The sequence below is a fragment of the Triturus cristatus genome, chromosome 7 (genome assembly GCF_964204655.1).
Source record: "Triturus cristatus chromosome 7, aTriCri1.1, whole genome shotgun sequence".
NCBI lineage: Eukaryota > Metazoa > Chordata > Amphibia > Caudata > Salamandridae > Triturus > Triturus cristatus.
The window spans coordinates 1,299,588,085-1,299,615,616 of NC_140590.1; the positions used below are offsets into that span (position 1 = coordinate 1,299,588,085).

Consider the following 27,532-nt stretch of genomic DNA (forward strand, 5'->3'; position numbering starts at 1 on the left):
CAGATATTATACGATTTTTGAAGCATATTTAAAGATTGCAGAAATCGACACTTAGAAGAAATTTCACAGAAAAACAGTCAATGGTTTCCTATGGAAGAAAATTGAGTTAAGGGTAAGTACAGTTGTAAGTATTTTTCAGAGTCAGTGCTGGGCACCAAGATCCAGCACTGGGAGCTCACCTAAGAGCAGGTGAGTAATTTCGTTTTCGTTAATCGGCTGATTTTTGGTTAAGTTTTTAAGATTTGAAAAGTCCACACTTAGAAGAAATTGCAGGAAAAAGCCAGTCAATGTTACCCTATAAGGAAAATAGTTTGCGGTTTAAGGGCAAGTACTCGACTGGCAGAGTTGAGGTTCTGGGCATAGACTCAGGGGTCCCCCAGGGTCAGGTAGGTACAGTTGGTTCACCCTCAGGGGCTCTAGGGCGGCCGGGTGCAGAGAGAGTTAGGCCCAATGTTATCCTATGAGGGATAGGGGGGCCTTGGTTAGTGGCTGCTGACTGGCAAGCCACGCGGCTGTGGGAGCTGGGCTCCTGGTCACTTAGGGCAAGTGGGGAAGTAGGTAGGTGTAGAGTTTTCACTGCCAGGGCCACTCGGGCGGCTGGGTGCAGAGTGCTTTTGAGCCTTCGGGCACTCAATTGATTTCAATTGGAAATCTCCGGTTTAGAAAAAGACTGCAAGCTCGGGGACGAGGACTCTTCAGGTGCCACCACCACTTCGAGAAGTAAGTTGGGTAGTTGGAGGATAGGTAGGTACCCCGGGATTGGGCACAGGGGGCCGGTGGGCGCCGCATGCAGGGGTGCCTTTTGGTGTTGGGAAATCTTACCCTCTGTTGATCGCGGTGGGGGGGCACCTTGTTCTGAGGCTGCAGGCTTCTTCAGGAGTGTCGAGGGAGGTCCTTGGGTGCCGGACTCGGGGTCACAGTCGCCGTGGGGTCGTCCTCTGGGTCTTTGTTCACTCCGGCACTGGCCAGGCTTGGCTGGTGCAGAGTGTTCTGGGTTCGCGGTTCCGGGCTGCTGCCAGGGATTAGAGTTAGGTTTTGAGTAGAGCCTCTACTCATGGGAGTCCCAGGGGCTTAGAGCCAAGAGGTAGCCAGGTCCTCCGGGGTTTGTGAGGTTGCTGGCCACAAGAGATGCCGGGTTGGAGCAGGAGCAGGTTCGAGGGTCGACAGGCCGGTAGGGCTGGGGCCAAAGCAGCTGGTGTCTTCCTCTTTTTAGCAGCTGCAGGGCAGGTCTTCTTTCTTCTTGCTCTTCTTTGTAGTTTGAAATCTGGAATCTGGGGAAGGAAGGTTCAGGGTGCCCCTAAATACTAGATTTAGGGGCGTTGCAGGTAGGTGAAGGGCAGGGGCCAATGGGTCCCTGTCCTGGGGTGGGTACACCCCCTATCCTGCCTCTCCTGTGGGAGGGGGACAGGAGCCTAGTCCTGATTGGGCAGGGCTTCCCATCTTCAAGATGGCGAGAGGAGATGTGCTTCACCTCGCCTCCCCCACCTGAGGGGTGGGGTTGGCAGGCTGGCACTTCCCCTGTCCTTATTTGGGATTTCTGGCCAAGCTTCCCGCCAGAGTTGGGGGGGGTGGCAGTGGCCTGGGGAAGCTCACAGAGGCGGAATGCCTTTGAAGCTTCCCCCTGCCCATCCTGGGGGAGGAGATTTAGCACCTCGCCCAGGATGTGCATTGTTGCAGACCCAGGAGAGCAGGGGCTCTCCTACCCAGGGGTCCAGCAACATGTCTGCTGTGTGGCAGCCTAGGCAGCCTCAGAACAGACGTGGATTGTAGGTTTAGGTTTCAGAGGGCCTCTCTAAGATGCCCTCTGTGGTGCTTTGTACATTAAATCACACACTGGCATCGGTGTGGATTTAATGTGCTGAGCAGTTTGATACCAAACTTCTCAGTCTTCAGTGCTGCCATTATGGTGCTGTGGAGTTCGTGTTTGACAAGCTCCCAGCACCATATACTCTTAGCTGGCAGCACTGCACTTACAGGACCCAGGAATGGACCTGGGTACTGTACGGTCACAGGGCTCCTGCCTCTGTGCCCACACCACTGGCATAGGGCACCCAGCTAGAGGGGTGGCTGATGTATGCCAGGGCAGTGTAGGTTGTGAGCATGGCACACAGGGATGTGTCCCATGTCGACTCTGTTTTGTCTTGTATCCAGACACTCCGCCTGCAAGAGCAGTGTGTGTGTGTTAGGGTACAGGGCCTCTAAGGGTGGCACAATGAGTGCTGCAGCCTTTAGAGGCCTTCCCTGGTCACAAGGCCCTGGGTACCTAGGGTACCATTTACCAGGGGCTTACATGTGGCCAGGGATTGACAATTTGGGTTTTAGCTGTTACGCAGTTTTTAGGGAAGGAACATAGGCCCTGGGCACCTGATTGGCAGGAGCCCAGGGCACAACAAGGAAAAGTGCATCAGCTATTAGGCAAAAAAGGGGGGGGGGGGGTTACTGCAACAGAAACCCACTTTCTTACAGTCTTTCAAATCGAAAAAGACTATTCGAGATCGAAGGGCCAGACGAAACATGGCGCACTCCTCGACCTCCGTTCCAGTCGACCTCTTCGGGGACGACGTCGAAGATCCGGGACAGCAGCACACCGAAGAGGACCTAGTCAGTGCTTCCGAAGCCGACGACTCAGATGTGGAGGACATCATCCAGTCACAGAGGGTCGTGAGTACTATACCCCCTCCCACACCCGCCCCGACACCCAAAAAGGCTTAGGTCACGCCTTCGCCTCCGGGCCTAGGCAAGACCAAAGACACTGCTTCAAACGCCCCACCTTCGGGCCCGGTGAAGAAGCCTAATGAGGCTTCCGGCGGCTTGGGCTCGAGCCAGCCTGCCAGCGGTGCTGAGAAACACACTTCGGCACCGAAAAAGAGACCGGCCTCTACCTCGACACCGAGCTCCGCACCAAAGTCCTCGGTGTCGAAACCCAGCCTTTCGGTACCGACCAAACCCCATAAGGCCCTCGGCACCGACACTTCTACGCCGAAGCCCACCTCGGCGCCGACAAGAAATCTGAGGTTTCCAAGGCCAGTGCTAAGCACGGCACGGACAAGCCTAAAAAGTCATCGCCCCGAAACCTTCGGCGCCGACGGAACAAACATTGTCACAGGAACTGTTTACATCGGATCCCTTGCAAAAGACTCTTACCAAGGATCCAAAAACTGGACATTTGGCACTCTCTTCTAAAAAGAGACATTTGGATAAAACGGCTCCACCTCCAAAGAGGAAGGACTCTGCTACCTCCCCTTTCAGAATGCCTTCCCCACCTCCTCCTCCACCCTCTCCACCTCCGCCCCCTCCTCCACCCCCACCTCATCGCTCCCCGACCCAGTCTCCAGACGATGATGATCAGGGGGACCCATATTATAATCCAGGGGATGTGCCCCAAGACCCCACCCCTACAGGATCCTCAGACCCATGGGACAACTACAATAATCAAGACATTCCAGACGTCGCACAAGATGACCTTTACCCTTCCAGGCCATCTCCACCGGAAGACATTAGGTTTCCACCACCTACTTCAGAGGGCGGCACATTATCACGGGGTAGAGCTACACACTTGACCCAGTAGAGGAGGATTGCCTCCGACACCTTTGATACCGCGCATAGGTCTACCTCCATACTACCTATGCTCAAGGGGGTGATAAAACATGCGGCAGAGGTTTTTAAGGACCCAGTCAGGGCTAGGGTCATTAACCCACGCATAGAGAAAGTACAAAGCTGCCCCCACAGATCCTGCCTATATCAAAGGGCCAGCGCCACTGGATTCCCTAGTGGTTTCCACTGCACGGAAGAGGTCAACCTCCCAGACGAAGCACCACCACCTGACAAAGAGTCAAAGCTACTGGACGCGTCAGGAAAGCGCACTGCGTCACAGGCAGCCAATATATGGCGTATCGCCAACACTCAAGCGCTATTGGCCAGATACGATAGAGTGCATTATGATGAATTAGAAACCATAATGCACCACCTCCCAGAAAGATACAAAAATAGGGCCAATGAATTCATTCAAGACGGTAAGACTATAACTAACACCTCCATACGCTGTGCCTTAGACGCCGCAGACACAGCCTCCAGGGCCATTAACACTAGCGTCCTCCTCCGTCGCCATGCTTGGCTGAGAGTATCAGGCTTCAAACCTGAGGTACAGGCATCCATCCTAAATCATCCCTTTGACCAAGAACACCTATTCGGCCTAAAGGTGGATGAGGCCCTCGAGAAAATGAAGGACACGGTGAAATCTATGGGAGCCCTGCAGTCACACCCTCCTAGGCGCTCCTTTCGCCGCTCTTCCATTCGGGGTACGGCTAGAGGCTACTCCTCAGATAGCGCGTCCACTTCCTACAAATCCCCAGCTCAGTCCACCTTCACAAGGGGTTATGAAAGAGGCGGCTATAGGGGCAATAACAATAAAGGCAGAGGCAAAACAAATACCGCCCGCTCTGCCACACCGCCTACCCAATGACTCCCCCCCCCCCCCCCCCCCCCCCCCGCTCCCTCCAGACCATCCCACTCCGGTCGGGGGCAGACTACAAAATTTCCTTGAGGTCTGGGAGACCATCACCTCAGACAAATGGGTGACCCAAATTATTCGCTCAGGGTACTGCCTAGAATTGACATTTACCCCCCCCCAAACATTACACCCAGGCAACGCCCAATGTCACAAGAACATTCCACATTACTAAAACACGAGGTAATCTCCCTCCTACAAAAACAGGCAATAGAACTAGTTCCCGCCAATCAGCAAAATTTAGGGGTCTACTCCCTATATTTTCTAATAGCAAAAAGTGACGAGACTCTACGGCCTATTCTAGATCTCCGGCCCCTAAACACATACATACATTCAGACCATTTTCACATGGTAACGCTTCAGCAGGTGCTTCCGCTCCTCTCCCAGAACGACTTTCTCACCACACTGGACTTGAAAGACGCATACTTCCACATTCCGGTACACCATGCTCACAGAAAGTACCTCAGATTTGTAGTGGACGGGCAACACTACCAGTTCAAGGTGCTCCCATTCGGGGTCACAACAGCACCAAGGGTATTCACCAAGTGCCTAGCGGTAGTGGCGGCACACCTCCGAAGACAGCACATTGACGTCTTCCCATATTTGGACGACCTACAACCAATGTGTACACCACACCGCCACTACAATCCCAACTACTTCACCAGCTAGGCTTCACAGTGAACCACCAAAAGTCCCAGCTAACACCATCCCACATAAAGCAATACCTTGGTGCCACCATAAACACCTCAAAAGCCATAGCCTACCCCAATCCGGCAAGGATTCAGGCTTTGCATCAAAGATTCATACCTCAACACTCCCAGCAACAGTGTTTATGCAACTGATAGGGATGATGGCCTCTTGCATTTTCATAGTGCCTCACGCAAGACTCCAGATGCGTCCACTCCAAGAGTGCTTAGCACGCCAATGGAACCAGGCCCAGGGGCAACTGACAGATCTGGTGTTGGTAGACGGCCGCACCCATCGCTCTCTGCAGTGGTGGAACACCACAAATCTTTCCAGAGGTCGACCGTTCCTGGACCCGGTTCCACAAATAATAATAAACAGACGCATCGCTCTCCGGCTGGGGAGCTCATCTATTACACCTCACAGTGCAGGGCACATGGACGCCGCAACAAAAGTTACTCCATATCCACCATCTGGAGTTACTGGCAATCTTTCTAGCCCTAAAATCCTTTCAAACACCGATTTTGGGCAAGGCAGTCCTCATTCGCACAGACAACATGACGGCCATGTATTACATTCAGAAACAAGGCGGCACACACTCTCCACAGCTCTCTCAGCTAGCACAGAGCATATGGAGATGGGCAATTCCACACAAAATCTTTCTCCTGGCCCGACATGTACCAGGAGTCCAAAACACCATGGCAGATCTGCTCAGCAGACAGACGCAGCAGATCCACGAGTGGGAACTTCACCCGCAGGTTCTTCACCCGTTCTTTCAAATGTGGGGGCATTCACAGATAGACCTCCTCGCCACCCACGAAAACAAAAATGCCCAAGCTTCGCCGCCAGATACCCACACCCATTGTCCAAAGGCAATGCGATATTGATGAACTGGTCAGACAAATTTGCGTACGCCTTTCCACATCTCCCACTAATTCCATTAGTGGTGCGAAAGCTACTACAGCATTCCCTCACACTGATCCTAGTAGCTCCAATATGGGCCAGACAACCGTGGTACACCAAACTGCTGGAACTCTCGGTAGTACCACACCAAAAGCTACACCTCTCACCATCCCTCCTAACCCAGAACCATGGAGAGATCAGGCACCCGGACCCAGCTCAGCTCAACCTTGCGATCTGGCTCCTGAGATCCTAGAATTCGGATACCTTAACCTTCCCCCTGACTGTATGAACGTCATCAGAGAAGCTAGACGCCCTACCACTAGAGCCTGCTACGCTGCCAAGTGGAAAAGATTTGTTGTTTATTGCCATAACACAATCAATCCTCTAGACGTGTCTATACAACACATCATATGCTACTTACTCCATCTACAAAGGTGTAACCTAGCCTATACATCTATTCGGCTACACCTCGCAGCAATTGCCGCTTACCTACAAAACAGGGAGCACCTATCACTTTTCAGAGTGCCTACCATTAAAGCCTTCATGGAAGGCCTAAAACGAATAACCCCCCCCCCCCCCCCCCCCCCCCCCCAGAGTACCACCCTCACCTGTGTGGAACTTAAATATAGTTCTCACAAGGCTAATAGGACCGCCCTTCGAACTTTTGCATAAATGTGAACTGCAATTTTTCACATGGAAAACAGCTTTTCTTTTAGCCATCACTTCCCTTAGAAGGGTCAGTGAGATACAAGCACTTAACCATACAAGAACCTTTTCTCCAAATGCAACAGAACAAAGTTGTTCTCCGTACCAACCCAAAATTCCTACCTAAAGTCATTTCCCCTTTTCATCTAAACCAATCGTTAGAATTACCGGTATTTTTCTCACAAGCTCAAACTGTTGAGGAAAGGGCTCTACACACGCTAGATGTCAAACGAGCCTTACTTTACTATATCCAAAGAACACAACCTTTCAGAAAGACCAAACAACTATTTGTCTCTTTCTCTCCACCACACAAAGGCAACCCCATCTCAAAATCAAGGATAGCTAGGTGGTTTGTAAAATGCATCCAGATTTGCTACCACAAAGCAAAACGAACGCTATCTGTTCCCCCTAAAACCCACTCTACACGAAAGATAGGGGTTTCTATGGCTTTTCTAGGGAACATCCCACTAGATGATATCTGCAAAGCAGCTACATGGTCAACACCATACACTTTCACTAAACATTACTGTGTAGATATGCAAACCAAGCAACAAGCTAGTGTGGGCCAGGCTGTACTAAAAACACTATTTTGAAACCACTGCAACAGATACCGGTGGTCGCCGCTAAGGTTGGGAACTGCTATATAGTCTATGCAAAAGTGTGTAATCTGCAGCTCATATGCCTCGAACGGAATATGCTACTTACCAGTATGCATCTGTGATTGGCATGTAGAGCAGCAGATCTACGCATGCCCACCCGTCTCCCCGGCTACCTGTATCTGTTCCAGTCTATCTTATTTAGATACAACATGTGAGAAAGTGGCTCTGTATATACTGTTCCCTAATAGGTACAGGGTGTACAGAGTCCACAGTCCCCCAGAGGCTGATAGAGGTCAAAGTTAGGTATGACCTTACTCTCAAAAGTGGTAGCTTGGTCGAGCAGTAAGGCAGTACCAGAGGACAGTGTAAAGCATTTATTGTACACACTCAGTCAGCAAATGGTTTCACACACTCAATAACTGAACTCTAGGCCAATGATTTGTATATATAAAATATATGCTTGTTTTATTTTTAGAACCACAAGGGGGTAAAAATATACTTTCTCAGAATGAGAGGTTGAATATAAATACTTTTGTTTCAAGCAATAAATTTGTGTAAACAGTCACAGTTGGTTGCAATAAACAATCCTATTTCCTAAACATAACAATGCATTGAGCTCAATGGTAAATTCAGGTTATTTGTAATAAATTACTTTTCAGATTACTTTTGGAATTCCAGGTCTGGATCCTAGAACCAGCCTGGGGTCAGTATTCAGAATCAAGTGAAGAAAGTCGACTTAATAACTGTAATGATTTTTAGATAATATTTAGCTATTTCAAAAGTTAGCACTTAGAAAATATTTCACAGAAAACATTCAATGGATCTCTATGGCAAGAAATTCAAATTGCAGGTAGAGTACTTTATCGTTACTTTAGTAATCCAGGACTGGGTGCCTAGACCCAGGACTGGGGTCCTTATCAAAAGCAGGTAAGTAATTTCGTTTGCAGAAATGGTACGATTTTAAAAGAATATTTCAAATTTGCAACAGTAGACACTTAGAAGAAATTTCACAGAAAAGCAGGCAATGGTTTCCTATGGGAGAAAAATGAGTTAGAAGTAAGTATAGTTGTGAACACTTTTCAGAGTCAGGGCTGGGCACCAAGATCCAGCACTGGGAGCTCACCTAGGAGCAGGTGAGTAAATTCGTTTTTGTCACTTGGCTGATTTTTGGTGAATTTTTGCAGTTTTGAAAGGTTCACACTTAGAAGATTTTTGAAGAAAAAGCCAGTCAATGTTACCCTATGAGGAAAATGAAGTTAGCGGTTTAAGGGTAAGTACTCGACTGGTAGTGTTGAAATTCCGGGCATGGACTCAGGGGTCCCCCAGTGTCAGGTAGGTACAGTTGGTTCACCCTCAGCGGTTTCAGGACGGCCGGGTGCAGAGAGAGTTGGGCCCAATGTTATCCTATGAGGGATAGGGGGGCCTTGGTTGGTGGCTGCTGTCTGGCAAGCCACGCGGCTGTGGGAGCTGGGCTCCTGGTCACTTACTCAGGGCAAGTGGGGAAGTAGGTTAGAGTAGAGAGGGCACTGCCAGGGCCACTCGGGCGGCTGGGTGCAGGGTGCTTTTGAGCCTTAGGGCGCTCAATGGAAATCAATGGGAATGTTCCGGTTTGGAAAGAGGCTGCAGGCTCGGGGACGAGGAGGTTTCAGGTGCCACCACCACTTCGAGAGGTAAGTTGGGTAGTTGTAGGTTAGGTGGGTACCCCAGGATTGGGCACAGGGGGTCGCAGGGCGCCGGGTGCAGGGGGGCCTTTTGACGTCGGGAATCTTACCCTCTGGTTGATCGCGGCTGGGGTGGCACTTGGTTCTGAGGCTGCAGGCTTCTTCCGGGATGTCGAGGGGGGTCCTTGGGTGCCGGACTCTGGGTCACAGTCGCCGTGGGGTCGTCCTCTGGGTCTTTGTCCACTCCGGCACTGGCCAGGCTTGGCTGGTGCAGAGTGTGTTGGGTCCGCGGTCCCGGGCTGGTGCCAGGGATAGCAAGTAGGTTTCTTGAGTAGAGCCTCTACTCGTGGGAGTCCCAGGGGCTTAGAGCTAAGAGGTAGCCAGGTCCTCCGGGGTTGGTGAGGTTGCTGGCCACGTGGGAGGCCGCGCTGGTGCAGGTTCGAGAGTCGACAGGCCGGTAGGGCTGGGGCCAAAGCAGTTGGTGTCTTCTTCTCTTTTTAGCAGCTGCAGGGCAGGTCTTTGTTCTTCTTGCTCTTCTTGTCGTTTTTCTATCTGGAATCTGAGGAAGGAAGGTTCAGGGGGCCCCTAAATACTAGATTTAGGGGCGTTACAGGTAGGTGAAGGCCAGGGACCAATGGGTCCTTGTCCTGGGGTGGGTACACCCCCTATCCTGCCTCTCTCCTGTGGGAGGGGGGCAGTAGCCTAATCCTGATAGGGTAGGGCCTCCCATCTTCAAGATGGCGAGAGCCCGGAGATGTGCTTCACCTCGCCTCCCCCACCTGAGGGGTGGGGTGGGCAGGCTGGCACATCCCCTGTCCTTGTATGGGGTTTCCGGCCAAGCTTCCCGCCAGAGTGGGGGGTTGCAGTGGCCTGGGGAAACTCCAACTGGCGGCATGCCTTTGAAGCTTCCCTTTGCTCATCCTGGGGGAGGAGATTTCTCACCTCACCCAGGATGTGCATTGTTGCAGGCCCGGGAGAGCAGGGGCTCTCCCACCCAGGGGTCCAGCAACGTGTCTGCTGTGTGGCAGCCTGGGCAGCCTCAGAGCAGACGTGGATTGCAAGTTAGCTGTAAGGGGGCATCTTCTAAGATGCCCTCTGGGGTGCTTAGTACATTAAATCCTACACTGGCATCAGTGTGGGTTCAATGTGCTGAGAAGTTTGATACCAAACTTCCCAGGCTTCAGTGTTGCCAATATGGTGCTGTGGAGCTCGTGTTTGACAAGCTCTCAGCACCATGTATTCTTAAATGACAGCACTGCACTTACAGTGCCCAGGAATGGACCCGGGTACTGTAGGGGCACAGGGCTCCTGCTCCTGTGCCCACACCATAGGCGTAATGCACCCAGCTAGAGGGGTGGCTGACATATGCCTTGGCAGTGTAGGTGATGGGCATGGTACACAGTGATGTGTGCCATGTCGACTCTTTGTTTTGTCCTGCACCCAGACACTCAGCCTGCAAGGGCAGTGTGTGTGTGTAAGGGTACAGGGCCTCTGAGGGTGGCACCATGAGTGCTGCAGCCCTTAGAGGCCTTCCCTGGTCACAAGGCCCTGGGTACCTAGGGTACCATTTACTAGGGGCTGACATGTGGCTAGGGTTTGCCAATTTGGAGTTTGTGTGGTTTAAGGAAGGAACATAGGCCCTGGGCACCTGATTGGCAGGAACCCAGGGTACACTCAATCGAAGTACATTCAGCAATTTAGCAAAAAGTGGGGGCATACCATGCAAGAAAGATGGCACTTTCTCACACAACCCCCCCCCAAACGAAAGGTGATGAGACTAACCTTGTCCTATGGAGTCTTCATTGTCTAAGTGGAAGAACCTGGAAAGTCCATCTGCATTGGCATGGGCAGTCCCTGGTCTGTGTTCCACTTCAAAGTCCATTCCCTGTAGGGAGATGGACCACCTCAGTAGTTTTGGATTTTCCCCTTTCATCTGCATTAGCCATCTGAGAGGTCTGTGGTCAGTTTGAACTAGGAAGTGAGTGCCAAACAAGTATGGCCTCAGCTTCTTCAGGGACCAAACCACAGCAAAGGCCTCCCTCTCAATGGCACTCCAACGCTGCTCTCTAGGGAGTAGTCTTCTGCTTATAAAAGCAACAGGTTGGTCTTGGCCTTCATCATTGGTCTGGGATAGGACCGCTCCTATCCCTAGCTCAGAGGCATCAGTCTGCACTATGAACTGCTTGGCATAATCTGGAGCTTTTAGAATTGGTGCTGAGCACATTGCTTCTTTTAGGGTGTCAAAAGCCTTTTGACAACTAACTGTCCAGTTAACTTTCTTGGGCATTTTCTTGGAGGTGAGTTCTGTGAGGGGGGTCACAATGGACCCATACCCCTTCACAAACCTCCTGTAGTACCCAGTCAAGCCAAGGAATGCCCTGACTTGGGTCTGGGTTGTTGGAGCTATCCAGTCCATGATGGCCTGGATTTTGGGTTGTAAGGGCTGTACCTGGCCTCCACCTACAAGGTGGCCCAAGTACACCACAGTGCCCTGCCCTATCTGGCATTTGGATGCTTTGATAGTGAGACCTGCACTCTGCAGAGCCTCTAAAACCTTCCCAAGGTGGATCAGGTGATCCTGCCAGGTGGAGCTAAAGACAGCAATATCATCAAGATAAGCTGCACTAAAGGACTCCAACCCAGCCAGGACATGGTTCACCAACCTCTGGAAGGTGGCAGGGGCATTCTTTAACCCAAAGGGCATCACAGTAAACTGATAATGCCCATCAGGGGTGGAGAATGCTGTCTTTTCTTTTGCTCCTGGGGCCATGCCAATCTGCCAGTACCCTGCAGTTAAGTCAAAGGTACTGAGAAATTTGGCAGCCCCCAATTTGTCTATCAGTTCATCTGCTCTTGGGATAGGGTGAGCATCTGTCTTGGTGACAGAGTTGAGCCCTCTATAGTCCACACAGAACCTCATCTCTCTCTTTTCACCCTGTTGATGAGGTTTGGGGACCAGAACTACTGGGCTAGCCCAGGGGCTCTCTGAAGGCTCAATGACCCCTAACTCCAGCATCTTGCTGACCTCAGCTTTGATGCTTTCCTTGACTTGATCTGACTGTCGATAGATTTTGTTCTTGACAGGTGCACTGTCACCAGTGTCCACATCATGGGTACACCAGCTTGTCAGACCAGGGGTCAGGGAAAAGAGGCTAGCATATTGTTGCAAGACTTGCTTGCAGTCAGTCTGTTGTTGGGCAGAGAGGGTGTCTGAGAAAATCACACCATCTACTGACCCATCTTTTGGGCTGTAGGATAGGAGGTCAGGGAGTGGCTCACTCTCTGCTTCCTGTTCTTCATCAGTCACCATCAGCATGGTGATGTCAGCCCTATCATTGTAGAGTTTAAGGCGGTTCACATGGATGACCCTTTTGGGTGTCCTGCTAGTGCCCAGGTCAACTAGATAGGTGACCTCACTCTTTCTCTCTAGGATAGGGTAAGGGCCACTCCATTTGTCTTGGAGAGCCCTTGGTGCCACTGGCTCCAAAACCCACACCTGTTGCCCTGGTTGAAATTCAACCAGTGCAGCTTTTTGGTCATACCAGTGCTTCTGGAGCTCCTGGCTGGCCTCAAGGTTCTTGGATGCTTTTTCCATATACTCAGCCATTCTGGACCTTAGGCCAAGCACATAGTCCACTATGTCCTGTTTGGGTTCTTGAAGAGGCCTCTCCCAGCCCTCCTTTACAAGACACAGTGGTCCCCTTACAGGATGACCAAACAGAAGTTCAAAGGGTGAGAAACCTACTCCCTTCTGTGGCACTTCCCTGTAGGCGAAAAGCAAGCATGGTAATAGGACATCCCACCTCCTTTTGAGTTTCTCAGGGAGTCCCATGATCATACCTTTCAATGTCTTGTTGAACCTCTCAACAAGGCCATTGGTTTGTGGGGGGTAGGGTGTAGTAAACTTGTACTGCACTCCACACTCTTTCCACATGTGTGTTAGGTAAGCAGACATGAAGTTGGAACCTCTGTCTGAAACCACCTCCTTAGGAAAACCCACCCTGGTGAAGACACCCAGGAGGGCCTTGGCTACTGCAGGAGCTGTAGTAGTCCTAAGTGGAATTGCTTCAGGGTACCTAGTAGCATGATCCACTACTACTAGAATGAATTTGTTCCCTGAGGCTGTGGGAGGTTCGAGTGGACCCACAATGTCCACACCTACCCTTTCAAAGGGGACCCCCACCACTGGTAGTGGAATGAGGGGGGCCTTTGGGTGGCCACCTGTCTTGCCACTGGCCTGACAGGTAACACAGGAGCTGACAAACTCCTTCACCTTTTGGTGCATCTGGGGCCAGTAAAAGTGACTCACTAACCTTTCCCAAGTTTTGGATTGCCCCAGATGTCCAGCTAGGGGGATGTCATGAGCCAAAGTTAGGAGGAACTCCCTGTACTTCTGTGGCACTACCACCCTCCTGGTGGCTCCAGGAGTGGGGTCTCTTGCCTCAGCATACAGTAATCCCTCTTCCCAATAAGCTCTATGGGTACCACTGACATCTCCCCTGGCTTCTGAAGCAGCTTGTTGTCTCAGGCTTTCAAGAGTGGGACAGTCTTGCTGACCCTGGCACAGCTCTTCCCTAGAGGGTCCCCCTGGGCCCAAGAGTTCAACCTGGTAAGGGTCAAGCTCCATGGACTCAGTTCCCTCAGAGGTATCTACATCCTCTCCAGGGGGAGAGGGGTTCTGAGTGTTTGGCTGTACAGAAGCTGGTCCCCCAGTCTTCTTGCCCTTCCTCTTGGTTGGTTGGGCCATTATTCCAGGCTCCAAACCTACTTTTTCACCCTTCCTCTTGCTCTGTGCTCTGGTTTGCACACACACCAATTCAGGGATGCCCAGCATGGCTGCATGGGCCTTTAACTCAACCTCAGCCCAGGCTGAGGTTTCCAGATCATTTCCAAGCAGACATGCAGCTGGCAACTTTGGAGAGACCACTACCTGTTTCAGGCCAGTAACCCCCCCCAGCCTAATGTTACCATGGCCATGGGATGACTAGTGGTGACACTGTCAGCGTTGGTGACTGGGTAAGACTTCCCAATCAAGTATTGCTCAGGGGAAACCAGTGTGTCTTTCACCATAGTGACACTGGCACCTGTATCCCTCAGAGCTTCTACCCTAGTTCCATTCACCCAGGGGTACTGTAAGTATTTCTTCAAGTTGGGGGGCCACACAGCCACAGTGGCAAACTCCACTTCTCCCAAGGAGACTAAACTTGCTTCAGTGTGTTCCCAGATTTGCTCAGGGTACACCTCTGATCCCATTTGTATACTTGCTGCCCCAGGAGTGGCTGTACTGGGTGCCTTAGGGGCTTTGTTTTGGGGGCAAGATACAGTTAGGTGTCCCTGCTTCTTACAGGTATTACAAAAGGCCTTTAAGGGATCAAAGTTCTTCCCCCTATATGGTTGGGGCACATAGGGAGTAGTTTGGGTCCCACCCACCTGAACAGGTTTTTGGGGCCCTTTGGAAGACTCAGACTTTTTATCTTGGGGATTCTCACCACCTTTCCCCTGGGGAGGTTTTGTGACCACCTTCTTTTGGTCACCCCCAGTGGTTGTCTTGGTCACCCTAGTCTTGACCCAGTGGTCCGCCTTCTTTCCCAATTCTTGGGGAGAAATTAGACCTAGGTCTACCAAATGCTGATGCAACTTTTCATTTGTGCAGTTACTCAAAATATGTTCCTTCATGAATAAATTGTACAATCCAGTAAAATCCTGCACACCATGTCCAGCTAACCAACCATCCAGTGTCTTCACTGAGAAATCTACAAAATCAATCCAGGACTGGGTCTGGGTTTTGTGAGCCCCCCTGAATCTAATTCTATACTCCTCAGTGGTGAATCCAAATCCCTCAATCAGAGCTTTCTTCATGAGGTCATAGGATCCTGCTTCTGGCCCAGAGAGAGTCAGAAGCCTGTCCCTGCAGTTACCAGAGAACAGTTCCCACAGGAGTGCCCCCCAGAGAGGTTTCTTTACTTTCCTGATATCACAAGCCCTCTCAAAGGCTGTGAACCATTTGGTGATATCATCACCTTCCTCAAATTTAGGGACAATCCCTTTGGGGATTTTAAGGTCAGAAGTTTCCTCCCTATCCTTGTTTTTATTATTGCTGCCACCATTGATGGGTGCTAAACCCATCTCTCTCCTTTCCTTTTCTAGAGCCAGGAGCCTGGACTCTAGATCTATTCTTTTGGCCAGCCTCACAAGGCTGTCCTCTTCACTGGGGGGTCCCCCAGTGTTGTCTCTGGGACCAGAGCCACCTGTGTGGTCTCTAGGTGCCCAGATGCTATGTCTTGAGTTGGAGGGTATGGGTGCCATCTCCTCCCTAGGGAATAGTATGGGGAGGTTGCTGTCCTCCTCCCCTGTTTCCCTTTCCTCATCTGACTGGCCATCACCATGTTCAGATGGGTGGTCTTTAGCATACTCAGCCAGGAGCTCCTGGAGCCCTTGTTTGGATGGATGCTGACCCATTTGTAAATTTTTGAGTTTACATAAGGACCTCAATTCCTTGAAAGACAAGTGTAAGTAAGGTGTGAGGTCGAGCTCCTCCACCAGGTCCATGTTATTATTATCACTAATAGCTGGGTTTGTTTGAGACATTCTAACCTGACAGTTCTAACCCTCTGCCCTGACTATAGTGACTTTTATTTTTCTAAAATTCTAATGGGACTTAAGCAAGGCCCTAGCAAGACTTTTAGTAATTTTGGAAAAACCAATCAGAATTCTAAAGGCAATTTTTAAGAGTTCTGTCGTGTGATCAGATGGTAACCAAGTAGTCCAACAAATGCAAGTTTGTATCCCACCGCTGATCCACCAATGTGAGAAAGTGGCTCTGTATATACTGTTCCCTAATAGGTACAGGGTGTACAGAGTCCACAGTCCCCCAGAGGCTGATAGAGGTCAAAGTTAGGTATGACCTTACTCTCAAAAGTGGTAGCTTGGTCGAGCAGTAAGGCAGTACCAGAGGACAGTGTAAAGCATTTATTGTACACACTCAGTCAGCAAATGGTTTCACACACTCAATAACTGAACTCTAGGCCAATGATTTGTATATATAAAATATATGCTTGTTTTATTTTTAGAACCACAAGGGGGTAAAAATATACTTTCTCAGAATGAGAGGTTGAATATAAATACTTTTGTTTCAAGCAATAAATTTGTGTAAACAGTCACAGTTGGTTGCAATAAACAATCCTATTTCCTAAACATAACAATGCATTGAGCTCAATGGTAAATTCAGGTTATTTGTAATAAATTACTTTTCAGATTACTTTTGGAATTCCAGGTCTGGATCCTAGAACCAGCCTGGGGTCAGTATTCAGAATCAAGTGAAGAAAGTCGACTTAATAACTGTAATGATTTTTAGATAATATTTAGCTATTTCAAAAGTTAGCACTTAGAAAATATTTCACAGAAAACATTCAATGGATCTCTATGGCAAGAAATTCAAATTGCAGGTAGAGTACTTTATCGTTACTTTAGTAATCCAGGACTGGGTGCCTAGACCCAGGACTGGGGTCCTTATCAAAAGCAGGTAAGTAATTTCGTTTGCAGAAATGGTACGATTTTAAAAGAATATTTCAAATTTGCAACAGTAGACACTTAGAAGAAATTTCACAGAAAAGCAGGCAATGGTTTCCTATGGGAGAAAAATGAGTTAGAAGTAAGTATAGTTGTGAACACTTTTCAGAGTCAGGGCTGGGCACCAAGATCCAGCACTGGGAGCTCACCTAGGAGCAGGTGAGTAAATTCGTTTTTGTCACTTGGCTGATTTTTGGTGAATTTTTGCAGTTTTGAAAGGTTCACACTTAGAAGATTTTTGAAGAAAAAGCCAGTCAATGTTACCCTATGAGGAAAATGAAGTTAGCGGTTTAAGGGTAAGTACTCGACTGGTAGTGTTGAAATTCCGGGCATGGACTCAGGGGTCCCCCAGTGTCAGGTAGGTACAGTTGGTTCACCCTCAGCGGTTTCAGGACGGCCGGGTGCAGAGAGAGTTGGGCCCAATGTTATCCTATGAGGGATAGGGGGGCCTTGGTTGGTGGCTGCTGTCTGGCAAGCCACGCGGCTGTGGGAGCTGGGCTCCTGGTCACTTACTCAGGGCAAGTGGGGAAGTAGGTTAGAGTAGAGAGGGCACTGCCAGGGCCACTCGGGCGGCTGGGTGCAGGGTGCTTTTGAGCCTTAGGGCGCTCAATGGAAATCAATGGGAATGTTCCGGTTTGGAAAGAGGCTGCAGGCTCGGGGACGAGGAGGTTTCAGGTGCCACCACCACTTCGAGAGGTAAGTTGGGTAGTTGTAGGTTAGGTGGGTACCCCAGGATTGGGCACAGGGGGTCGCAGGGCGCCGGGTGCAGGGGGGCCTTTTGACGTCGGGAATCTTACCCTCTGGTTGATCGCGGCTGGGGTGGCACTTGGTTCTGAGGCTGCAGGCTTCTTCCGGGATGTCGAGGGGGGTCCTTGGGTGCCGGACTCTGGGTCACAGTCGCCGTGGGGTCGTCCTCTGGGTCTTTGTCCACTCCGGCACTGGCCAGGCTTGGCTGGTGCAGAGTGTGTTGGGTCCGCGGTCCCGGGCTGGTGCCAGGGATAGCAAGTAGGTTTCTTGAGTAGAGCCTCTACTCGTGGGAGTCCCAGGGGCTTAGAGCTAAGAGGTAGCCAGGTCCTCCGGGGTTGGTGAGGTTGCTGGCCACGTGGGAGGCCGCGCTGGTGCAGGTTCGAGAGTCGACAGGCCGGTAGGGCTGGGGCCAAAGCAGTTGGTGTCTTCTTCTCTTTTTAGCAGCTGCAGGGCAGGTCTTTGTTCTTCTTGCTCTTCTTGTCGTTTTTCTATCTGGAATCTGAGGAAGGAAGGTTCAGGGGGCCCCTAAATACTAGATTTAGGGGCGTTACAGGTAGGTGAAGGCCAGGGACCAATGGGTCCTTGTCCTGGGGTGGGTACACCCCCTATCCTGCCTCTCTCCTGTGGGAGGGGGGCAGTAGCCTAATCCTGATAGGGTAGGGCCTCCCATCTTCAAGATGGCGAGAGCCCGGAGATGTGCTTCACCTCGCCTCCCCCACCTGAGGGGTGGGGTGGGCAGGCTGGCACATCCCCTGTCCTTGTATGGGGTTTCCGGCCAAGCTTCCCGCCAGAGTGGGGGGTTGCAGTGGCCTGGGGAAACTCCAACTGGCGGCATGCCTTTGAAGCTTCCCTTTGCTCATCCTGGGGGAGGAGATTTCTCACCTCACCCAGGATGTGCATTGTTGCAGGCCCGGGAGAGCAGGGGCTCTCCCACCCAGGGGTCCAGCAACGTGTCTGCTGTGTGGCAGCCTGGGCAGCCTCAGAGCAGACGTGGATTGCAAGTTAGCTGTAAGGGGGCATCTTCTAAGATGCCCTCTGGGGTGCTTAGTACATTAAATCCTACACTGGCATCAGTGTGGGTTCAATGTGCTGAGAAGTTTGATACCAAACTTCCCAGGCTTCAGTGTTGCCAATATGGTGCTGTGGAGCTCGTGTTTGACAAGCTCTCAGCACCATGTATTCTTAAATGACAGCACTGCACTTACAGTGCCCAGGAATGGACCCGGGTACTGTAGGGGCACAGGGCTCCTGCTCCTGTGCCCACACCATAGGCGTAATGCACCCAGCTAGAGGGGTGGCTGACATATGCCTTGGCAGTGTAGGTGATGGGCATGGTACACAGTGATGTGTGCCATGTCGACTCTTTGTTTTGTCCTGCACCCAGACACTCAGCCTGCAAGGGCAGTGTGTGTGTGTAAGGGTACAGGGCCTCTGAGGGTGGCACCATGAGTGCTGCAGCCCTTAGAGGCCTTCCCTGGTCACAAGGCCCTGGGTACCTAGGGTACCATTTACTAGGGGCTGACATGTGGCTAGGGTTTGCCAATTTGGAGTTTGTGTGGTTTAAGGAAGGAACATAGGCCCTGGGCACCTGATTGGCAGGAACCCAGGGTACACTCAATCGAAGTACATTCAGCAATTTAGCAAAAAGTGGGGGCATACCATGCAAGAAAGATGGCACTTTCTCACACAACACACATGGGTTTCTTCACTGTTATTACTACGCTCCATCTTTCCCTGTTGGCGAAAAACATTCTGAGGATGGAGCCGAAGCCCATGCGCAATCCGAACCAAAGGAGCCAAGTGTCCACTTTTAAAATAGCTAAATATTGTTTAAAAATCATTACAGTAATTAAGTCGACTTTCATCACTTGATACTAAGTACTGACCCAAGACTGAATCTAGGATCCAGTCCTGGAATTCCAAAAGTAATCCTAAAAGTAATCTGTGGCAAATAAATTGAAATTTCCATTGATCTCAATGCATTATTGTGTTTAAAATAGTGTTGCCTATTGCAACCACTTGTAACTGTTTACAAAAGTCAATTGCATATTGCAAAAGTATTTATATAAAGCATCTCATTCTGGGAAAGTATATTTTAATTCCAATTGTTGGTTCTAAAATAAAACCAGCATATAATTTTTTTATATATAAACCATTGGCCTAGAGTTCAGTTATTGAGTGTGTGAGACCATTTTCTGACTGAGTGTGTACAACAAATGCTTTACACTGTCCTCTGATACTGCCTTACTGCTCGACCAAGCTACCACTTTAGAGAGTAAGGTTACATCTAACTTTAGCCTCTGTCAAACCCTTGGGGATTGTGGACTCTCTACACCCTGTACCTAGTTGGGAACAGTATATACAGAGCCACTGTCTCACAATAGTGGACTATGTGCTTGGCCTAAGGTCAAGAATGGCTGAGTACATGGAAAAAGCATCCAAGAACCTTGAGGCCAGGAGCTCCAGAAGCACTGGTATGACAAAAAAGCTGCACTGGTTGAATTTCAACCTGGGCAACAGGTGTGGGTTTTGGAGCCAGTGGCACCAAGGGCTCTCCAAGATAAATGGAGTGGCCCTTACCCTATCCTAGAAAGAGAGTTAGGTCACCTATCTAGTTGACCTTGGCACTAGCAGGACACCCAAGAGGGTCATCCATGTGAACCGCCTTAAGCTCTACAATGACAGGGCTGACATCACCATGCTGATGGTGACTGATGAAGATCAGGAAGCCGAATGTGAACCTCTCCCTGACCTCTCCTACAGCCCAAAAGATGGGTCAGTAGATGGTGTGATCTTCTCAGACACCCTCTCTGCCCAACAGCAGACTGACTGCAAGCAAGTCTTGCAACAGTATGCTAGCCTCTTTTCCCTGACCCCTGGTCTGACAAACTGGTGTACCCATGATGTGGACACTGGTGACAGTGCACCTGTCAAAAACAAAATCTATCGACAGTCCGATCAAGTCAAGGAGGGCATCAAAGCTGAGGTCAGCAAGATGCTGGAGTTAGGGGTCATTGAACCCTCTGAGAGCACCTGGGCCAGCCCAGTGGTTCTGGTCCCCAAACCTCATCAACAAGGTGAAAAGAGAGAGAGGAGGTTCTGTGTGGACTATAGAGGGCTCAACTCTGTCACCAAGACAGATGCTCACCCTATCCCAAGAGCAGATGAGCTGATAGATAAATTAGGGGCTGCCCAATTCCTCAGTACCTTTGACTTAACTACAGGGTACTGGCAGATTGGCATGGCCCCAGGAGCAAAAGAAAAGACCGCATTCTCCACCCCTGATGGGCATTATCGGTTTACTGTGATGCCCTTTGGGTTAAAGAATGCCCCTGCCACTTTCCAAAGGGTGGTGAACCATGTCCTGGCTGGGCTGGAGTCCTTTAGTGCAGCTTATCTTGACTATATTGCTGTCTTTAGCTCCACCTGGCAGGATCACCTGATCCACCTTGGAAAAGTTTTAGAGGCTCTGCACAATGCAGGTCTCACTATCAAGGCATCCAAATGCCAGATAGGGCAGGGCACTGTGGTGTACTTGGGCCACCTTGTAGGTGGAGGCCAGGTACAGCCCTTACAACCCAAGATCCAGGCCTTCATGGACTGGGTAGCTCCAACAACCCAGACCCAAGTCAGGGCATTCCTTGGCTTGACTGGGTACTACAGGAGGTTTGTGAAGGGGTATGGGTCCATTGTGACCCCCACAGAACTCCCCTCTAAGAAGATGCCCAAGAAGGTTAACTGGACAGTTAGTTGCCAAAAGGCTTTTGACACCCTAAAAGAAGCAATGTGCTCAGCACCAATTCTAAAAGCTCCAGATTATGTCAAGCAGTTCATAGTGCAGACTGATGCCTCTGAGCTAGGGATAGGAGCGGTCCTATCCCAGACGAATGATGAAGGCCAAGACCGACCTGTTGCTTTTATAAGCAGGAGGCTACTCCCCAGAGAGCAGCGTTGGAGTGCCTTCCCTGAAGAAGTTGAGGCCATACTTGTATGGTACTCACTTCCTGGTTCAAACTGACCACAGACCTCTCAGATGGCTAATGCAGATGAAAGGGGAAAATCCAAAACTACTAAGGTGGTCCATCTCCCTACAATGAATAGACTTTGAAGTGGAACACAGACCAGGGACTGCCAATGCAGATGGACTTTCCAGGTTCTTCCACTTAGAGAATGAAGACTCCATAGGGCAAGGTTAGTCTCATCACCTTTCGTTTGGGGGGGGGGGGGGGGGGGTTGTTGTGTGAGAAAGTGCCATCTTTCTTGCATGGTATGCCCTCACTTTTTGCTGAATTGCTGAATGTACTTTGAGTGTGCCCTGGACTCCTGCCACTCAGGTGCCCAGGGCCTATGTTCCTTCCCTAAAAACCAACAAAACCCAAATTGGCAAACCCTGGCCGCATGTCAGCCCCTGGTAAATGGTAACCTAGGTACCCAGGACCTTGTGACCAGGGAAGGCCTCTAAGGGCTGCAGCACTCATTGTGCCACCCTTAGAGGCCCTGTACCCTTACACACACACACTGCCTTTGCAGGCTGAGTGTTTGGGTGCAAGACAAAAACAAAGTTGACATGACACACATCCCTGTGTGCCATGCCCATCACCTACACTGCCATGGCATACATCAGCCACCCCTCTAGCTTGATGCCTTATGCCAATGGTGTGGGCACAGGAGCAGGAGGCCTGTGCCCCTACAGTACCCAGGTCCATTCCTGAGCACTGTGTGCAATGCTGCCATTTAAGAGTACATGGTGCTGAGAGTTTGTCAAACACGAACTCCACAGCACCATAATGGCAACACTGAGGACTGAGGTTTGGTATCAATCTTCTCAGCACATTAAACCCACACTGATGCCAGTGTGGGATTTAATGTACCCAGCACCCCAGAGGGCATCTTAGAGGTGCCCCCTTAAACCTAACCTACAATCCACGTCTGCTCTGAGGCTGCCTAGGCTGCCGCACAGCAGACATGTTGCTGGACCCCTGGGTGGGAGAGCCCCTGCTCTCCTGGGCCTGCAACAATGCACATCCTGGGCGAGGTGCTAAATCTCCTCCCCCCAGGATGGGCAGGGGGAAGCTTCAAAGGCATGCCGCCTCTGTGAGCTTCCCCAGGCCACTGCAACCCCCCACTCTGGCGGGAAGCTTTGGCCGGAAACCCCAAATAAGGACAGGGGATGTGCCAGCCTGCCAACTCCACCCCTCAGGTGGGGGGGGGGGGGCGAGGTGAAGCACATCTCCGGGCTCTCGCCATCTTGAAGATGGGGATCCCTACCCTATCAGGACTAGGCTACTGCCCCCCTCCCACAGGAGAGAGGCAGGATAGGTGGTGTACCCAGCCCAGGACAGGGACCCATTGGTCCCTGCCTTTCACCTACCTGTAACGCCCCTAAATCTAGTATTTAGGGGCATTCTGAACCTTCCTTCCTGATACTGCCATAAACCTGCCTTTAAAATTGTCATAAATCTATAGAGTTCTTTGGCTAAACAAATTCCACTCTCTTGACTCCAATTATGCCTCTAGGCCCTCCGGAGAGCATGCGTGAGCATGTAGTTGCTGCCTCCAAGGCCATGAAGATGGGTGACTGGAAGACGTGCCGGACCTTCATCATCAATGAGAAGATGAATGCAAAAGTGTGGGACCTCTTCCCTGAGGCTGACAAAGTGCGTGACCTGTTGATCAGGTGAGTCGGATGTGACAACAAGAGGGAATTGAGCTCCATGTCAGACGTCACTTGACATGTTTTAATTTTGCTACAGTGGGGTAGGGTTCTTTATAACGTCAAGCCATGCAGAGCTTGCTGGGTATATGACGGTAATGCGTTGGGGTAGGTGCAGGGGGATTCGGGGTAGTGGTTTGTTTTCTGGGAATCAAAGCTGATCTCTTAGGCAGATTGTGTAGGCCACTTGTTTGGGTTAGCAGGGGTCCCAAGTTATATGGTGAAGATGGCTTTCATCTAATAAAGGGAGTTCGCTGGAGCAACTTGACTGAGGCAATGTTGGTTGCCGAAGAGGATTTATTTTTATATAGGGTGAAGAAGCCTCTTACCCATGGATGGTGTAGTGGTTGCAGAGGAAGGTGGTCTTCTGGAGTCGGGCCAAGGTCTGTGTAATCTTTCTAAATGTGATGGGGCTGATATTGCAAGAGGCAGAGAAGCAGACAAATGGTGGTTTTTGCAGTTGGTGAATCTGTCAGAGATGTAGCTCTCTTGCACCTGTGAAGCTGATGATGGATCTGACTGGATCCCAGAGAGAGAGCGTGCGCGAAGATGGCAGCTGTTTAATGCATTGTATTTCGTGTTCTCTTCCCATTTCAGAAAGATCCAGGAAGAATCTCTTCGCACCTATTTATTCACCTACAGCAGCATCTATGACTCCATCCGGTGAGACTCCCATCTCCCACAAGCCCCCTTCCAGTCCCACCCCTGCCTTTCTGACCTAATTTGCACTGCTTTCTTACCTGTTGCTTACCTGTCCACTTCCATACCCCATAATTCTTACTACGGATTTGCAGAGCTTGAAAATTCAGATTTCAATGGAATGTCTAACTACAGCTGGCCACTGTTGGTTTTAGACCTGTGGCATTTGTCTACAAAACACTTAAATCCCAGCTTCCCTCCCCTAAACCTCAGTCTCCAATTACTGTCGGAGGGCAGTGGGGAGGGAAAACTTCTTTAAAGTGCAGTAAAAAAAAGTATTTAAATTGTACGTTTAGGTGCGTTTTTGGGAGGGATGTGTATGCAGCTTTTTTCAGTGCTTCTACATAATGATGTAAGACCTGCTCTTCAGTCTGTGTCCTTAATGGGCATTGCAATTTGTGTGGGACTAATTTCAATATCACTGCAGCTCAAAGTAAGAGGTAATGTTTCGGAGATGTTCAACCAAGACAGCCCCAGAGTACTCTAAAGTTCCGAAAGGATCATACGAGTAGTTGTTGGTGATAGTGTTCTTCATTTTTTTTTTGTCTGTGCCCCTTTCCCGTGCATGTCATGGCTTTAACTCTGCCCCCCATTTTCTTCATAGAATGGAAATCTTGGCTGATATGTTCCAGCTGGACCTTCCCACCGTTCACAGCATCATCAGCAAGATGACCTTCAGCGAGGAGCTCATGGTGAGTGTAGGAAGCTGGCTCTGTATTTGGTATTACCACTAGGTGGGTATACCGTGCATAGAGTCCAGGGCTTCCCCAGAAGTGTATAGGGCTCAATGTAAAACCCAAAGTGCTCGACTAGTGGTAATGTGGGCGAGCAGCCTTAGACCTAACACAGAGTAGTGTAAGACCTTAATTGCACAGCAGTGATTAATAATGGACACACAACTCAAGAAGGAGGTCCAAACCAATTTTAGAAAATTATACTTTGTACTTTATTTTAATACCATGATCTTCCCAATAACGAAAGTACGTTCTTAAATAGAAATACTTAACACTTAAACTTTTCAGAACAGTTCAATGTTATCCTATGGGGAAAACAATATTGCGGTTAAACAAGTAAGGCATTTACAAATTCAGTTTTCGGACCCAAAAGTCGGCAAAGGGCAAGGGTCAGGTGAGTACCAAAACTGCACCACCAGCTGCACAGGGGCGGCCGGGTGCAGAGGTCAAAATCTGAGTTCGACCCAATGCTTTTCAATGGAGACTGAGGATGCCTGGAGCCACACTGCTTGCAGGTAAGTAGATCGGTTGCAGGGGCCAGGCTTTGGGAGTTAGGTTAAGCAGAGGGGGGCACAATGCAGCACCAAACTTACACCACCAGCGGCAGCTGGCTGCAAGGTGCAATTTTGAGGTTGGGTGCCCAATGAGTTTCAATGAAGATTCTTGTTTTGGCAAACAGACTGCAGGCATGGACCAAAGGTTGCAGGAGGGAGACCAAAGACTACAGAGGTAAGTAGAGATGTAGGGGCAGTCGGTTCAGCTCACCAAGGCCCAGGGGTTTCTGGTGCAGGAGTGCCTTTCGACGTCTGAGTCTTCTTACTTGAACCAGTCGCGGTCGGGGAGCCTCTGGATTCATACTGCAGGCGCCTCTGTGGAGAATAGGAGAGGTCGGGCAACGTGGGACACAAGATCAGGATAGCAGGCGAGGCTTCACTGTACAGGTGAGCCACGTGGGGCGTGGGCATCGGGTGGGAAGGAGTTGGTTGTTTCTTGGACAGGTCCACTGTGCACAAGAGTGTGGAGTCTTTTTCGAAAGCAGCAGTCCTCGCAGGTTTTCAAAGGTCACTGGCTGCAAGACTGGTCACAGGTTCGCAGAGGCTCGTGGCTGGCCGGTAAGGCTGAGGCCAAGGCAATCGCAGTCTTCAGTCTTCTCTGCAGGGTTGTTTTCTTAGGTAGTCGCAGATCTAATTTCCAAGTCTAGGGAAGCCTCCTAAATACAAAATTTAGGAGAAGGTTTAGGGGAGTTGCAGGTAGGGCCAATGGGCACCTTACCTGGGTGTGTCCTGTGGGAGGGGACATAGACCTAGCCCTTATTGGAAGGCCCCCCCCCCCCCAGTCTTCAGGATGGCGGGGACTGAAACATGTGCTTCACCACTCCTCCTCCACCTTAGGGGTGGAGTTGGCACAGGTGGGCACAACTCATATTCTCCTAAGTTTTCCCACTGGTTTTCCTGCCTGAAGTGGGGGTTTAAACCAGGGGCTGCCATCTGCTTCTAGCTGTAGAGGCTGGGGGTTTCATTACAAAGGCGACAGGATTTTGAAGTTTCCCTCTTCACACACTCGTCCATCCTGAAGGGGGAGGTTTAACACCTCTGCCCAGGATGTGCGTTGTTTCTGTTCCGAGAGAGCAGGGGTTCTCTTCCCAGGGGTCCAGAAAAATGTTTGGTGGTGGCCGGCTTCCTACAGCCGTTCAGAGACAACACCAGGGTTGGCAGGTTTTCAGGAGGCACGTCTGAGGTGTCTTCTGAGTACATGTTTTTATAAATCTCACTCCGGCATCAGTGGGGATTTATTACAAGGAGCTGTTTGGTACCAAACACTCCTGGGTTCAGTGCAGCCATTATGGTGCTGTTGTAGGAAGCTGGCTCTGTATGCTATACCAAAGTGAGGTATAGTGTGCACAGAGTTCAGTGGAACCCAAAAGGTAGGCAGAGGTAAAGTAGATGGCAAACTTTATTTTTGGTAGTGTGGTCGAGCAGTAAGGCTTTATCAGAGGACCTTGTTAAGCATTTGTTGTGCACACTCAGTCAGCAAATGAATTCACATAATCAATCAAAAATCTTTATTTGGCATCTAGAAAACACCATAAAAGCACATAGCAATAAAAAAATACAAAATTTCATTAAAATCCATGCTGATATACATCAAATACAGTACTAATTTTTTCTTCAGCAAACCCCTCTTGTTTTCCTTATTTTTAAGTTAAGGCCATCTTCAAGAAATTCACCACACAAAACAGTCCGAGAGTCATTTACCATTTGTAGGTGTAGCAAGGCGACCCTGGCCTGCTTGAATTTAGCCTGTTTTAAAATACTAACTAAAAATCGACGTCTCGGCACTGAATAAAATGGGCATAACAGTACAGAATGAAGGGTATCCTGAGGAGATCGTAGATCGCAGCCACAGGGACCCTTCTGCTCAACCGAAACAGTAAAACCATGAGGCACAGATAACAAGTGATGTAAAAGATTGAGCCTAAAACGGATGATTAAAAACCTATCCTGAGCATTACACATAAGAGTCAAATACAGTTCCATCCCCACCACTGTTTTCAACATATTGTAAGCTATCACAGAGTTCTTGCCCCCTTCTTTTGTTTCTCTCTGCAATTGGACATAGTTAAAATATCTGTTCGAGGCATATGAGCTGCAGATTACACACTTTTGCATAGACCGCCATCTGGTGTTGAGCCTGCATGTTTGCAGTTTTTTTTCCCTCTTGGAAAGTCTTTGGAAGTCACGAGGTCGTTGACTCCTGCCTTGGTCCGTATTGCGCATGGGCTTCGGCTCCATCCTCAGATTGTTTTTTTCCGCCATCGGGCGCGGATGTAATACTTCGCGCTCCGGTTCCGATCATTTCCAGTTCGACGATCGAAGCGGAATCCTCGCTCATCGCGGTATTGTTCAGATCCTGATATCCTCAATCACCTTCTCTTCGACACACCTTCGATTCCAGTCGTCGACTGCGGACTTCGGGCCTATCCAAGCTCCGGTCCCGGCTGATGGAAAGAA

At 50.0% G+C, this 27,532-nt stretch overlaps 1 protein-coding gene across 1 annotated transcript in view; it reads left to right on the forward strand.

Moving 5' to 3' along the window:
- The window catches only part of LOC146811938 (eukaryotic translation initiation factor 3 subunit C-like), a 564,017-nt gene that overhangs the window by 407,861 nt on the left and 128,624 nt on the right, over positions 1-27,532 (forward strand). The window contains exons 17-19 of the mRNA XM_085618906.1: positions 22,893-23,052; positions 23,686-23,751; positions 24,392-24,479. Coding sequence (XP_085475032.1) covers positions 22,893-23,052; positions 23,686-23,751; positions 24,392-24,479 — 314 coding nt within the window. The remainder of the gene's footprint in view (positions 1-22,892; positions 23,053-23,685; positions 23,752-24,391; positions 24,480-27,532) is intronic.